The 15,069-nt window shown below is 39.4% G+C and overlaps 1 protein-coding gene across 1 annotated transcript in view; it reads left to right on the plus strand.

The window, feature by feature from the left end:
* Nucleotides 1-11,941, plus strand: part of LOC109876987 (zinc finger protein 391-like) — a 33,237-nt gene extending 21,296 nt beyond the window's left edge. The window contains exon 2 of the mRNA XM_031815705.1: nt 9,036-11,941. Coding sequence (XP_031671565.1) covers nt 9,036-10,009 — 974 coding nt within the window. The 3' untranslated portion in view covers nt 10,010-11,941. The remainder of the gene's footprint in view (nt 1-9,035) is intronic.
* The last annotated feature ends 3,128 nt before the right edge of the window (nt 11,942-15,069 follow it).

Raw genomic sequence — 15,069 nt, forward strand, 5'->3', positions numbered from 1 at the left:
TTATGGGTTCAGCTGTACAGGATAAACCAGTCCTTTATGGTTATGGGTTCAGCTGTACAGGATAAACCAGTCCTTTATGGTTATGGGTTCAGCTGTACAGGATAAACCAGTCCTTTATGGTTATGGGTTCAGCTGTACAGGATAAACCAGTCCTTTATGGTTATGGGTTCAGCTGTACAGGATAAACCAGTCCTTTATGGTTATGGGTTCAGCTGTATAATAAACCAGTCCTTTATGGTTATGAGTTCAGCTGTACAGGATAAACCAGTCCTTTGTGGTTATGGGTTCAGCTGTACAGGATAAACCAGTCCTTTGTGGTTATGGGTTCAGCTGTACAGGATAAACCAGTCCTTTGTGGTTATGGGTTCAGCTGTACAGGATAAACCAGTCCTTTATGGTTATGGGTTCAGCTGTATAATAAACCAGTCCTTTATGGTTATGGGTTCAGCTGTATAATAAACCAGTCCTTTATGGTTATGGGTTCAGCTGTACAGGATAAACCAGTCCTTTATGGTTATGGGTTCAGCTGTACAGGATAAACCAGTCCTTTATGGTTATGGGTTCAGCTGTACAGGATAAACCAGTCCTTTATGGTTATGGGTTCAGCTGTATAATAAACCAGTCCTTTATGGTTATGGGTTCAGCTGTACAGGATAAACCAGTCCTTTATGGTTATGGGTTCAGCTGTACAGGATAAACCAGTCCTTTATGGTTATGGGTTCAGCTGTACAGGATAAACCAGTCCTTTATGGTTATGGGTTCAGCTGTATAATAAACCAGTCCTTTATGGTTATGGGTTCAGCTGTACAGGATAAACCAGTCCTTTATGGTTATGGGTTCAGCTGTATAATAAACCAGTCCTTTATGGTTATGGGTTCAGCTGTATAATAAACCAGTCCTTTATGGTTATGGGTTCAGCTGTATAATAAACCAGTCCTTTATGGTTATGAGTTCAGCTGTACAGGATAAACCAGTCCTTTATGGTTATGGGTTCAGCTGTATAATAAACCAGTCCTTTATGGTTATGGGTTCAGCTGTACAGGATAAACCAGTCCTTTATGGCTATGGGTTCAGCTGTATAATAAACCAGTCCTTTATGGTTATGGGTTCAGCTGTACAGGATAAACCAGTCCTTTATGGTTATGGGTTCAGCTGTACAGGATAAACCAGTCCTTTATGGTTATGGGTTCAGCTGTATAATAAACCAGTCCTTTATGGTTATGGGTTCAGCTGTACAGGATAAACCAGTCCTTTATGGCTATGGGTTCAGCTGTATAATAAACCAGTCCTTTATGGTTATGGGTTCAGCTGTACAGGATAAACCAGTCCTTTATGGTTATGGGTTCAGCTGTATAATAAACCAGTCCTTTATGGTTATGGGTTCAGCTGTATAATAAACCAGTCCTTTATGGTTATGGGTTCAGCTGTACAGGATAAACCAGTCCTTTATGGTTATGGGTTCAGCTGTATAATAAACCAGTCCTTTATGGTTATGGGTTCAGCTGTATAATAAACCAGTCCTTTATGGTTATGGGTTCAGCTGTATAATAAACCAGTCCTTTATGGTTATGGGTTCAGCTGTACAGGATAAACCAGTCCTTTATGGTTATGGGTTCAGCTGTATAATAAACCAGTCCTTTATGGTTATGGGTTCAGCTGTACAGGATAAACCAGTCCTTTATGGTTATGGGTTCAGCTGTATAATAAACCAGTCCTTTGTGGTTATGGGTTCAGCTGTATAATAAACCAGTCCTTTATGGTTATGGGTTCAGCTGTATAATAAACCAGTCCTTTATGGTTATGGGTTCAGCTGTATAATAAACCAGTCCTTTATGGTTATGGGTTCAGCTGTATAATAAACCAGTCCTTTATGGTTATGGGTTCAGCTGTATAATAAACCAGTCCTTTATGGTTATGGGTTCAGCTGTATAATAAACCAGTCCTTTGTGGTTATGGGTTCAGCTGTATAATAAACCAGTCCTTTATGGTTATGGGTTCAGCTGTACAGGATAAACCAGTCCTTTATGGTTATGGGTTCAGCTGTATAATAAACCAGTCCTTTATGGTTATGGGTTCAGCTGTATAATAAACCAGTCCTTTATGGTTATGGGTTCAGCTGTACAGGATAAACCAGTCCTTTATGGTTATGGGTTCAGCTGTACAGGATAAACCAGTCCTTAATGGTTATGGGTTCAGCTGTACAGGATAAACCAGTCCTTTGTGGTTATGGGTTCAGCTGTACAGGATAAACCAGTCCTTTATGGTTATGGGTTCAGCTGTACAGGATAAACCAGTCCTTTATGGTTATGGGTTCAGCTGTACAGGATAAACCAGTCCTTTATGGTTATGGGTTCAGCTGTATAATAAACCAGTCCTTTATGGTTATGGGTTCAGCTGTATAATAAACCAGTCCTTTATGGTTATGGGTTCAGCTGTATAATAAACCAGTCCTTTATGGTTATGGGTTCAGCTGTATAATAAACCAGTCCTTTATGGTTATGGGTTCAGCTGTATAATAAACCAGTCCTTTATGGTTATGGGTTCAGCTGTACAGGATAAACCAGTCCTTTATGGTTATGGGTTCAGCTGTATAATAAACCAGTCCTTTGTGGTTATGGGTTCAGCTGTATAATAAACCAGTCCTTTATGGTTATGGGTTCAGCTGTATAATAAACCAGTCCTTTATGGTTATGGGTTCAGCTGTATAATAAACCAGTCCTTTATGGTTATGGGTTCAGCTGTATAATAAACCAGTCCTTTGTGGTTATGGGTTCAGCTGTATAATAAACCAGTCCTTTATGGTTATGGGTTCAGCTGTATAATAAACCAGTCCTTTGTGGTTATGGGTTCAGCTGTATAATAAACCAGTCCTTTATGGTTATGGGTTCAGCTGTATAATAAACCAGTCCTTTGTGGTTATGGGTTCAGCTGTATAATAAACCAGTCCTTTATGGTTATGGGTTCAGCTGTACAGGATAAACCAGTCCTTTATGGTTATGGGTTCAGCTGTATAATAAACCAGTCCTTTATGGTTATGGGTTCAGCTGTATAATAAACCAGTCCTTTGTGGTTATGGGTTCAGCTGTACAGGATAAACCAGTCCTTTATGGTTATGGGTTCAGCTGTACAGGATAAACCAGTCCTTTATGGTTATGGGTTCAGCTGTATAATAAACCAGTCCTTTATGGTTATGGGTTCAGCTGTATAATAAACCAGTCCTTTATGGTTATGGGTTCAGCTGTATAATAAACCAGTCCTTTATGGTTATGGGTTCAGCTGTATAATAAACCAGTCCTTTATGGTTATGGGTTCAGCTGTATAATAAACCAGTCCTTTATGGTTATGAGTTCAGCTGTATAATAAACCAGTCCTTTATGGTTATGGGTTCAGCTGTACAGGATAAACCAGTCCTTTATGGTTATGGGTTCAGCTGTATAATAAACCAGTCCTTTATGGTTATGGGTTCAGCTGTACAGGATAAACCAGTCCTTTATGGTTATGGGTTCAGCTGTACAGGATAAACCAGTCCTTTATGGTTATGGGTTCAGCTGTACAGGATAAACCAGTCCTTTATGGTTATGGGTTCAGCTGTACAGGATAAACCAGTCCTTTATGGTTATGGGTTCAGCTGTACAGGATAAACCAGTCCTTTATGGTTATGGGTTCAGCTGTATAATAAACCAGTCCTTTATGGTTATGGGTTCAGCTGTACAGGATAAACCAGTCCTTTATGGTTATGGGTTCAGCTGTACAGGATAAACCAGTCCTTTGTGGTTATGGGTTCAGCTGTATAATAAACCAGTCCTTTATGGTTATGGGTTCAGCTGTACAGGATAAACCAGTCCTTTATGGTTATGGGTTCAGCTGTACAGGATAAACCAGTCCTTTGTGGTTATGAGTTCAGCTGTACAGGATAAACCAGTCCTTTATGGTTATGGGTTCAGCTGTATAATAAACCAGTCCTTTATGGTTATGGGTTCAGCTGTACAGGATAAACCAGTCCTTTATGGTTATGGGTTCAGCTGTACAGGATAAACCAGTCCTTTGTGGTTATGGGTTCAGCTGTACAGGATAAACCAGTCCTTTGTGGTTATGGGTTCAGCTGTACAGGATAAACCAGTCCTTTATGGTTATGGGTTCAGCTGTACAGGATAAACCAGTCCTTTGTGGTTATGGGTTCAGCTGTATAATAAACCAGTCCTTTATGGTTATGGGTTCAGCTGTATAATAAACCAGTCCTTTATGGTTATGGGTTCAGCTGTATAATAAACCAGTCCTTTATGGTTATGGGTTCAGCTGTATAATAAACCAGTCCTTTATGGTTATGGGTTCAGCTGTACAGGATAAACCAGTCCTTTATGGTTATGGGTTCAGCTGTACAGGATAAACCAGTCCTTTGTGGTTATGAGTTCAGCTGTATAATAAACCAGTCCTTTATGGTTATGGGTTCAGCTGTACAGGATAAACCAGTCCTTTATGGTTATGGGTTCAGCTGTATAATAAACCAGTCCTTTATGGTTATGGGTTCAACTGTATAATAAACCAGTCCTTTGTGGTTATGGGTTCAGCTGTATAATAAACCAGTCCTTTATGGTTATGGGTTCAGCTGTATAATAAACCAGTCCTTTGTGGTTATGGGTTCAGCTGTATAATAAACCAGTCCTTTATGGTTATGGGTTCAGCTGTACAGGATAAACCAGTCCTTTATGGTTATGGGTTCAGCTGTATAATAAACCAGTCCTTTATGGTTATGGGTTCAGCTGTACAGGATAAACCAGTCCTTTGTGGTTATGGGTTCAGCTGTACAGGATAAACCAGTCCTTTATGGTTATGGGTTCAGCTGTATAATAAACCAGTCCTTTGTGGTTATGGGTTCAGCTGTATAATAAACCAGTCCTTTATGGTTATGAGTTCAGCTGTACAGGATAAACCAGTCCTTTATGGTTATGGGTTCAGCTGTACAGGATAAACCAGTCCTTTATGGTTATGGGTTCAGCTGTATAATAAACCAGTCCTTTATGGTTATGGGTTCAGCTGTATAATAAACCAGTCCTTTATGGTTATGGGTTCAGCTGTACAGGATAAACCAGTCCTTTATGGTTATGGGTTCAGCTGTATAATAAACCAGTCCTTTGTGGTTATGGGTTCAGCTGTATAATAAACCAGTCCTTTATGGTTATGGGTTCAGCTGTACAGGATAAACCAGTCCTTTGTGGTTATGGGTTCAGCTGTATAATAAACCAGTCCTTTATGGTTATGGGTTCAGCTGTACAGGATAAACCAGTCCTTTATGGTTATGGGTTCAGCTGTATAATAAACCAGTCCTTTATGGTTATGGGTTCAGCTGTACAGGATAAACCAGTCCTTTGTGGTTATGGGTTCAGCTGTATAATAAACCAGTCCTTTATGGTTATGGGTTCAGCTGTACAGGATAAACCAGTCCTTTATGGTTATGGGTTCAGCTGTACAGGATAAACCAGTCCTTTATGGTTATGGGTTCAACTGTATAATAAACCAGTCCTTTATGGTTATGGGTTCAGCTGTATAATAAACCAGTCCTTTATGGTTATGGGTTCAGCTGTACAGGATAAACCAGTCCTTTATGGTTATGGGTTCAGCTGTATAATAAACCAGTCCTTTATGGTTATGGGTTCAGCTGTATAATAAACCAGTCCTTTGTGGTTATGGGTTCAGCTGTATAATAAACCAGTCCTTTGTGGTTATGGGTTCAGCTGTATAATAAACCAGTCCTTTATGGTTATGGGTTCAGCTGTACAGGATAAACCAGTCCTTTATGGTTATGGGTTCAGCTGTATAATAAACCAGTCCTTTATGGTTATGGGTTCAGCTGTATAATAAACCAGTCCTTTATGGTTATGGGTTCAGCTGTACAGGATAAACCAGTCCTTTATGGTTATGGGTTCAGCTGTACAGGATAAACCAGTCCTTTGTGGTTATGGGTTCAGCTGTACAGGATAAACCAGTCCTTTGTGGTTATGGGTTCAGCTGTACAGGATAAACCAGTCCTTTATGGTTATGGGTTCAGCTGTATAATAAACCAGTCCTTTATGGTTATGGGTTCAGCTGTATAATAAACCAGTCCTTTATGGTTATGGGTTCAGCTGTACAGGATAAACCAGTCCTTTATGGTTATGGGTTCAGCTGTATAATAAACCAGTCCTTTATGGTTATGGGTTCAGCTGTACAGGATAAACCAGTCCTTTATGGTTATGGGTTCAGCTGTACAGGATAAACCAGTCCTTTATGGTTATGGGTTCAGCTGTACAGGATAAACCAGTCCTTTATGGTTATGGGTTCAGCTGTATAATCAGCTACCAGTCCTTCCTACAGAGATGATGGTAAACACAGACCGGTCCCGGTTGATAATGATGGTAAACACAGACCGGTCCCGGTTGATAATGATGGTAAACACAGACCGGTCCCGGTTGATAATGATGGTAAACACAGACCGGTCCCGGTTGATAATGATGGTAAACACAGACCGGTCCCGGTTGATAATGATGGTAAACACAGACAGGTCCCAGTTGGTAATGATGGTAAACACAGACCGGTCCCAGTTGGTTATGATGGTAAACACAGACCGGTCCCGGTTGATAATGATGGTAAACACAGACCGGTCCCAGTTGATAATGATGGTAAACACAGACAGGTCCCAGTTGGTAATGATGGTAACAAAGACCGTTCCCAGTTGATAATGATGATAAACACAGACAGGTCCCAGTTGGTAATGATGGTAAACACAGACCGGTCCCAGTTGGTTATGATGGTAAACACAGACCGGTCCCGGTTGATAATGATGGTAAACACAGACCGGTCCCAGTTGGTAATGATGGTAACAAAGACCGTTCCCAGTTGATAATGATGATAAACACAGACAGGTCCCAGTTGGTAATGATGGTAAACACAGGCCGGTCCCAGTTGGTAATGATGGTAAACACAGACCGGTCCCAGTTGGTAATGATGGTAAACACAGACCGGTCCCAGTTGGTAATGATGTTAAACACAGACCGGTCCCAGTTGGTAATGATGGTAAACACAGACCGGTCCCAGTTGGTAATGGTCCTAACTAATAATGATGATATAAAACAGGTTCTAACTGATAATGATGGTATTAAACAGGTTCTAACTGATAATGATGGTAAAACAGGTTCTAACTGATAATGATGGTAAACACAGACCGGTCCCAGTTGATAATGATGGTAAACACAGACCGGTCCCAGTTGATAATGATGGTAAACACAGACAGGTCCCAGTTGATAATGATGGTAAACACAGACCGGTCCCAGTTGGTAATGGTTCTAACTGATAATGATGGTATAAAACAGGTTCTAACTGATAATGATGGTAAAACAGGTTCTAACTGATAATGATGGTATTAAACAGGTTCTAACTGATAATGATGGTAAAACAGGTTCTAACTGATAATGATGGTATAAAACAGGTTCTAACTGATAATGATGGTATAAAACAGGTTCTAACTGATAATGATGGTATAACAGGTTCTAACTGATAATGATGATAAAACAGGTTCTAACTGATAATGATGGTATAAAACAGGTTCTAACTGATAATGATGGTATAACAGGTTCTAACTGATAATGATGATAAAACAGGTTCTAACTGATAATGATGGTAAAACAGGTTCTAACTGATAATGATGGGATAACAGGTTCTAACTGATAATGATGGTATAAACAGGTTCTAACTGATAATGATGGTATAACAGGTTCTAACTGATAATGATGGTATAAAACAGGTTCTAACTGATAATGATAGTATAAAACAGGTTCTAACTGATAATGATAGTATAAAACAGGTTCTAACTGATTATGATGGTAAAACAGGTTCCAGTTGATATTGTTGGAAAACCCCGTATGTACCATTATAGACCCACCTTAATAACCCCGTATGTACCAGTCTAGCCCCGCCTTAATCCCGTATGTACCATTCTAGCCCCATATTAACCCCTTATGTACCATTCTAGCCCCATCTTAACCCGTATGTACCATTTCCCATCTTAACCCCGTATGCACCATTCTAGCCCCATCTTAACCCATCATGTACCATTCTAGCCCCATATTAACCCTGTATGTACCATTCTAGCCCCATTTAACCCCTTATGTACCATTCTGGCCCCCTCCTAACCCCTTATGTACAATTCGAGCCCCATCTTAACCCATCATGTACCATTCTAGCCCCATCTTAACCCATCATGTACCATTCTAGCCCCATCTTAACCCATCATGTATCATTCTAGTTGCAAACCAACAATTAGCCATTAAGTGGAGATTAGTTTATGAATTTCCTGGGAGGGCTGTGGGACAGTGGAGATTAGTTTATGAATTTCCTGGCTGGGCTGTGGGACAGTGGAGATTAGTTTTGAATTGCAATTTGCAAACCAAATGCTAGGCTGTAAAGCATGGGGTAATAATGTCTCAATGAGTCTTTCTAGTGGATAATAGTTTCTGAATTTCCTGGCAGGGCTGTGGGACAGTGGAGATTAGTTTATGAATTTCCTGGCAGGGCTGTGGAACAGTGGAGATTAGTTGATGAATTTCCTGGCAGGGCTGTGGGACAGTGGATGTGTAGAAATAATTCAAATGGAACTGTTAACAGCCATTACCCGGGATTAACGTGAATAACTAACAGCTATCAACCAATCAGCATCCAGGATCCACATTTTGTGTTTCATAATGAGGGCTCTAGTCTGGATTAAACCGCATAGGAAAACAGTTTTATAATGGTCAGTCAGGTCTGTCTGTTTAACTAAATATTCTGTTTAACTAAATACTCATTTTATAATAATAATAATAATCAACCAATCAGCATTAATAATAATAATAATCAACCAATCAACCAATCAGCATTTTATAATGATAATAATCAACCAATCAGCATTTTATAATGATTTTATTTTGAAGGATCTAGTCTGGATTAAACCTCATAGGAAAACAGTTTTATAATGGTCAGTCAGGTCTGTCTGTTTAACTAAATACTCTGTTTGTCTTTGGCAGGAGAGAGACCAGACTCTCCATCTGACAGCAGAGAGAGTCCTTCAGGGGAACCAGACCCTGAGACCCCAGCGATGCAACACCACTGCTCCCAGTGTAATATGAGTTTTAAGTGGTTATGGAAGCTGAAAGAGCATGAAAGGAAACACACTGGAGAAAAGCCCTTCCAATGCTCCCAGTGTGGAAATAGATTCTCACGATCACATGACCTAAAATCACATGAGAGGACACACACAGGGGAAAAACCTCACAATTGCTCACAGTGTGGAAAGCTTTTTTCCCATTTAGGGAACCTGAACAAACATAAGAGAATACACTCTGGAGAGAAGCCTTACCCCTGTTCCCATTGTGGAAAGAATTTTAGGTTGTCAGGTAACCTGAAAACGCATGAGAGGACACACACAGGGGAGAAACCTTACCATTGCTCCCTGTGTGGCAAGGATTTTACCAAGTTAGGGAACCTGAAAGATCACGAGAAGAAACACACAGGAGAAAAGCCTTACCACTGCTCCAATTGTGGAAAGAGATTTTCAACGTCATCAGACTTAAAAAAGCATGAGATGACGCACACCGGGGAGAAATCTTACCATTGCTCTCAGTGTGGAAATAGTTTCTTACGATCACATGACCTGAGATCACATGAGCGGACACACACAGGGGAAAAACCACACAGTTGTTCCCAGTGTGGAAAGTGTTTTTTGCATTTAGGGAACCTGAACAAACATAAGAAAATACACTCTGGGGAGAAGCCTTACCCCTGTTCCCATTGTGGAAAATTCTTTAGGTCGTTAGATAACATGAGGGAGCATGAGAAGACACACGCCGGGAAGAAGCTTTACCATTGCGCCTTGTGCGGAAAGAGATATTCACGATCACATGACCTAAAATCACATAAAAGGAAACACACAGGGGAAGGAAACACACAGGGGAAAAATCACACAGTTGGTCCCAGTGTGGAAAGAATCACACACAGTTAGAGAACCATTCCCATTGTGTGGAACTATATTTTCCCGATCACATGACCTAAATTCACATCAAATCTAACCAAGCTATATTTATTCAGCACATTTCAGACATGGAGTGGAACACAATGGGCTTCACAGGAAAAAACTATGAAAACAAAAACTGAAATATTTACTACACAAGAAACATAAGAGGATATAAAAAAACTAAAGATTAACAATATAAACATTTGTGCCCAGCTGTGGATAAAACACTGCTAGCATTTGTCTGCTCTATTTTCATGATGGCTAGCAGCTAATTGCTACTTAACACTGCTAGCATTTGTCTGCTCCATTTTCACGATGGCTAGCAGCTAATTGCTACTTAACACTGCTAGCATTTGTCTGCTCCATTTTCACGATGGCTAGCAGCTAATTGCTACTTAACACTGCTAGCATTTGTCTGCTCCATTTTCACGATGGCTAGCAGCTAATTGCTACTTAACACTGCTAGAATTTGTCTGCTCCATTTTCAAGATGGCTAGCAGCTAATTGCTACTTAACACTGCTAGCATTTGTCTGCTCCATTTTCACGATGGCTAGCAGCTAATTGCTACTTAACACTGCTAGCATTTTCTGCTCCATTTTCATGATGGCTAGCAGCTAATTGCTACTTAACACTGCTAGCATTTGTCTGCTCCATTTTCACGATGGCTAGCAGCTAATTGCTACTTAACACTGCTAGCATTTTCTGCTCCATTTTCATGATAGCTAGCAGATAATTGCTACTTAACACTGCTAGCATTTGTAACCAGTAGCAATGTTTTTTTTTGTTTGTTTTTGTTTTCTTGTGGAATATTACAACATACAATCTACCTGCAGCGAAGCCGTTCAACATTTACATTACATTCAGCCATCTAGAAGACTCCTGTCCAGAGTGACCCACAGGAGCAACCAGGCTCAAGCGTCCCGCCCATAGGGATGTCGACAGATCTTCCAACAAGTCAAATCGAGGACTCAAACCATTTATATATATATATATATTTTGTGAAATGAATACCAAGTATGTCTACTTCACCATCAGCCCATTTTACAGGTAAACTACAGGATCATGTAAAAGCTGTTTTTGGTAAAGGTCCAATACGCAATATTGTAGACTTGTCATAAAAGTTATCTTCAATGAGACAGTGAGACAGCTTGAGGACTTAATATAAAACTTGAGTCATCGGCACCTTTTTGTTTTTTAAGCCTTGGATTTCTAATCGTCTAATGTTGTTGTTATGATGTCATGATTTATGATGTTAGAATGCTTTAATGTTGTTGTTATGATGTCATGATTTATGATGTTAGAATGCTTTAATGTTGTTGTTATGATGTCATGATTTATGATGTTAGAATCCTCTAATGTTGTTGTTATGATGTCATGATTTATGATGTTAGAATCCTCTAATGTTGTTGTTATGATGTCATGATTTATGATGTTAGAGCCGATTTGGACATGTTGGTATAAAAAACCGAACATACAAGAGCTCCATGTACGTGTGTGTAAATATATGAAATGTGAATGTATATGGTGTATTAGTATTAGGTACCTTTTATGAAATATATGAAATATGAATGTATATGGTGTATTAGTATTAGGTACCTTTTATGATTGACATTTATCTGATTGAGATATATTCCTTTATTAGTAACTTTGTGTTTGGCTCCTCCCCCTCCCCTCTCGCCCATTCATTGTACTGTGGTAAGTGTGTTAGTGATAGGAGTAAGGCAGGAAGTTGGGACTTCGGGGTGAGGGGTGAGGGGAGTCCTAGCTAGACGCGGGTGCGGTATAGTCTTTTGACCATTCAGACATATGAACAGGCCGTCTTATGTAATTTTCACATCAAGTAATCTATGCTTTTAAGTTGATTGGAGAATCATTTATTTGTTAGATATAAGAAGAATAAACCTTTTTGTTGCACCATATCCCTGGATCTCATTGGATGTTTTTTGCCGGTTGGGAACTTTAAATGTGGACTGTACGCATCCGAAACAACACTGCTTCAGGTTTGGGCAGTGGCTGTGGTCAATATGTAAGGAAGCCACTACAGTTGTTATTTGATCTGATTTTAATAGCTAGCATTTAGATGGCCGTAACGAATAGATGTGTTGACAGAGGACACCCTTGTTTAACTCTTGACAATTCAACACTCTCTGAGAAGTAGCCACTGTTTACTATTTCACAGCTGGGGTTGCTACACATAACTTTTACCTATTGAATAAGAGGCCTTTTCAAAATCCGCTATAAATACCAGGCCTGACTTCTTAGATGTTTCATGGTGCTCTATTATTTCTAGTAGTTGTCGTATTTTATCTCCAATGTATCGTCCATGTTAAAAACCTGTCTTATCAGGATGAACAATACCTGGTAAAACCCTTTTTTAATTCGGAGTGCTATGCTTTTCGCTAGTATTTTTTGCATCACAATATTGATGTGTAAGATGCCTCCATTTTTTTTTTAGACAGACTGGGTCTTTGTATTTGCCATCTGGGTCTTGTTTTAATAATAGTGAAATCAGACCTTCCTGCTGAGTACCTGACAGACTCCCATTTCTATATGGACTAGTTAAAACAAGCTAACAATGGAGCTTTGAGTATATCAAAGAAGGCTTGATATACCTCTACCTGTATGCCATCAAGCTCTGGGGGTTTTCCACACTAAAAGGATTTACTAGCCTCAAAAAATTATTCCTCTGTAATTTGGCCCTCGCAATGGTCTTTCTGTGCATTTGTTAATTTTCCATTTTTTTTTTTTTGAGGGAAAGAATTCCTTACAGTAGTCATCATTCAGAGCATGAGACGGAAAAGAACATATCTACTTAAAATATTTAGCTTCCTCTTTTAAAATATAATTTGGAGAATCATAGATGACTTTGTCTTTAATAAGTTTCTGCCAATTATTTTTGTTAGGGTTGCTGTTACGGATACAGGTATCCTGTGTTCTTTTCTCTGTTGTCGTGGTTATTTCGTTCACCCTTTTACTTTGTCACAATAATAATTTGCATGAGTTATGTTACGGGTCTCATTACCATCCCACCCTAGACTGTCGGGCCAAAAGGGATTCGTAACAGTTGCTGTGTTGGAGATTCAGGAAGTGCAGAATTTGGTGCATTTGCTTTATTTTTGTAATAGATTACATTAGATCGTTTTTGGAATAAGTTCCTCAAGTTCTTTTTTGTTTTTTTTCTCTAACCTATTTTGTATCTCTGTAGTATTGTCTTTATTGCGGTCTACCTGAACTATAGATTCATGTATTTCCATTGTTAGTCTTGTCTCTTTAGACAGAAACAACTTTTTTTTAAATTATTATTGATGAATGTTGAATTGAATGACCTCTGAAAGCTACATTTAAAGGTATCCCAAACGATAAGGGGATTTGCTGAACCTATATTGTAATGGGAAAAAAACGGTTGTAAATTATTTAGTCTTATTTAAGAATAAATTGTCCTGCAGTAGACTTTGATACAATTTCAATATCCCCATCCACATGAAGGCCAATTAGATGATGGTCTGATCACATTCTGTCTCCTATCAATACTTGTTTAACCTTTGATGTGAGAGAGAAAGAGACAAGAAAGTAGTCAAGACGACTAGATTAATTATGTCTCCTCCATGTATATCGTAATAGGTCAGGGGTTGTTAGTCCATAATATTTGTGATCTCCGTAAGGGCACGGTGATGAGTGATTACCTATTCATATTCTTTAATTTATAAAGAAACTACACATGAGATAACTAACAAAAACAACAAATGTGAGAAAACCTAAAACAGTCCCATCTGGTGCAAACACAAAGACAGGAACAATCACCCACAAACACACAGTGACACCCAGGCTACCTAAGTATGATTCTCAATCAGAGACAACTAATGACACCTGCCTCTGATTGAGAACCATACTAGGCCGAAACATAGAAAACCCCAAATCATAGAAAATCAAACATAGACTGCCCACCCAACTCACGCCCTGACCATACTAACTAAATACAGAACACAGGAAATAAAGGTCAGAACGTGACAATATCGATGATCTATTTTTTCCATCCACTTTTATATTCAAAAGGAGCCACCTTCCTTGCGAATAATTCTTGACTGTTTACACATTCGGATCGACATTTTTGATAATTAATATCATCACACCTTTTGAGTTCCTTTGTCCACATGACAGAACACTATTTCACCAACCCCATTTCCTTTTCCCACGCAGCTTCATCTCAGGATGTAGATTAAGTTTCCTGTAAATAATATATGTTATATTCCTTTTCTTTCAGCCGCATAAAGACTGATCTTTTCCTATAATGTCTTAAACCGTAACAATTCTAACTGGCTATACTTATTGTAGCCCTTACTGTAACTAGACACTGTTCTCAGTCTAAATGGACCATGATTAGTGCTTGTAAAGTTACTGCCATAAGAGGTATTATGAAGGTCAAAAATAGAGATTTCAAATGTCTGATGTTTAGAATTCAAGAAACAGGTTCAAGCAACCATTTGTTTGGTTTTGTTTGCCTGTGAGCCAATGCCACGGATGTTAGAAAATGTAGTCAAGATATTACATGTCTAGTAGATCTGTGTAGGTTGATGTGTATGATACTGGATGTGATTTAGTGAGAGTGTGTACGATGTCTGGATTAGAGTAAGACTATAATGTGTGATGTCTGAAATAAAGAATAACCCAGCCAGTTTGCATGGTTGAGTGTCATGGTTGAGTGTCTGTGTGTGTGTATAACATGGAGTATAGCCTTAATATTCAGGATGCTACTGGGGAATCATCCACAAGCTACTTGGGAATCCTCCACAAGCTACTGGGGATTCCACCACAAGCTACTGCGGAATTATCCACAAGCTACTGGGGAATCCTCCACAAACTACTGGGGAATTATCCACAAGCTACTGGGGAATTATCCACAAGCTACTGGGGAATCCTCCACAAGCTACTGGGGAATCATACACAAGCTACTGGGGAATCATCCACAAGCTACTGGGGAATTATCCACAAGCTACTGGGGAATTATCCACCAGCTACTGGGGAATCCTCCACAAGCTACTGGGGAATC

The sequence above is a fragment of the Oncorhynchus kisutch genome, unplaced genomic scaffold, assembly GCF_002021735.2.
Source record: "Oncorhynchus kisutch isolate 150728-3 unplaced genomic scaffold, Okis_V2 scaffold503, whole genome shotgun sequence".
Classification (NCBI taxonomy): domain Eukaryota; kingdom Metazoa; phylum Chordata; class Actinopteri; order Salmoniformes; family Salmonidae; genus Oncorhynchus; species Oncorhynchus kisutch.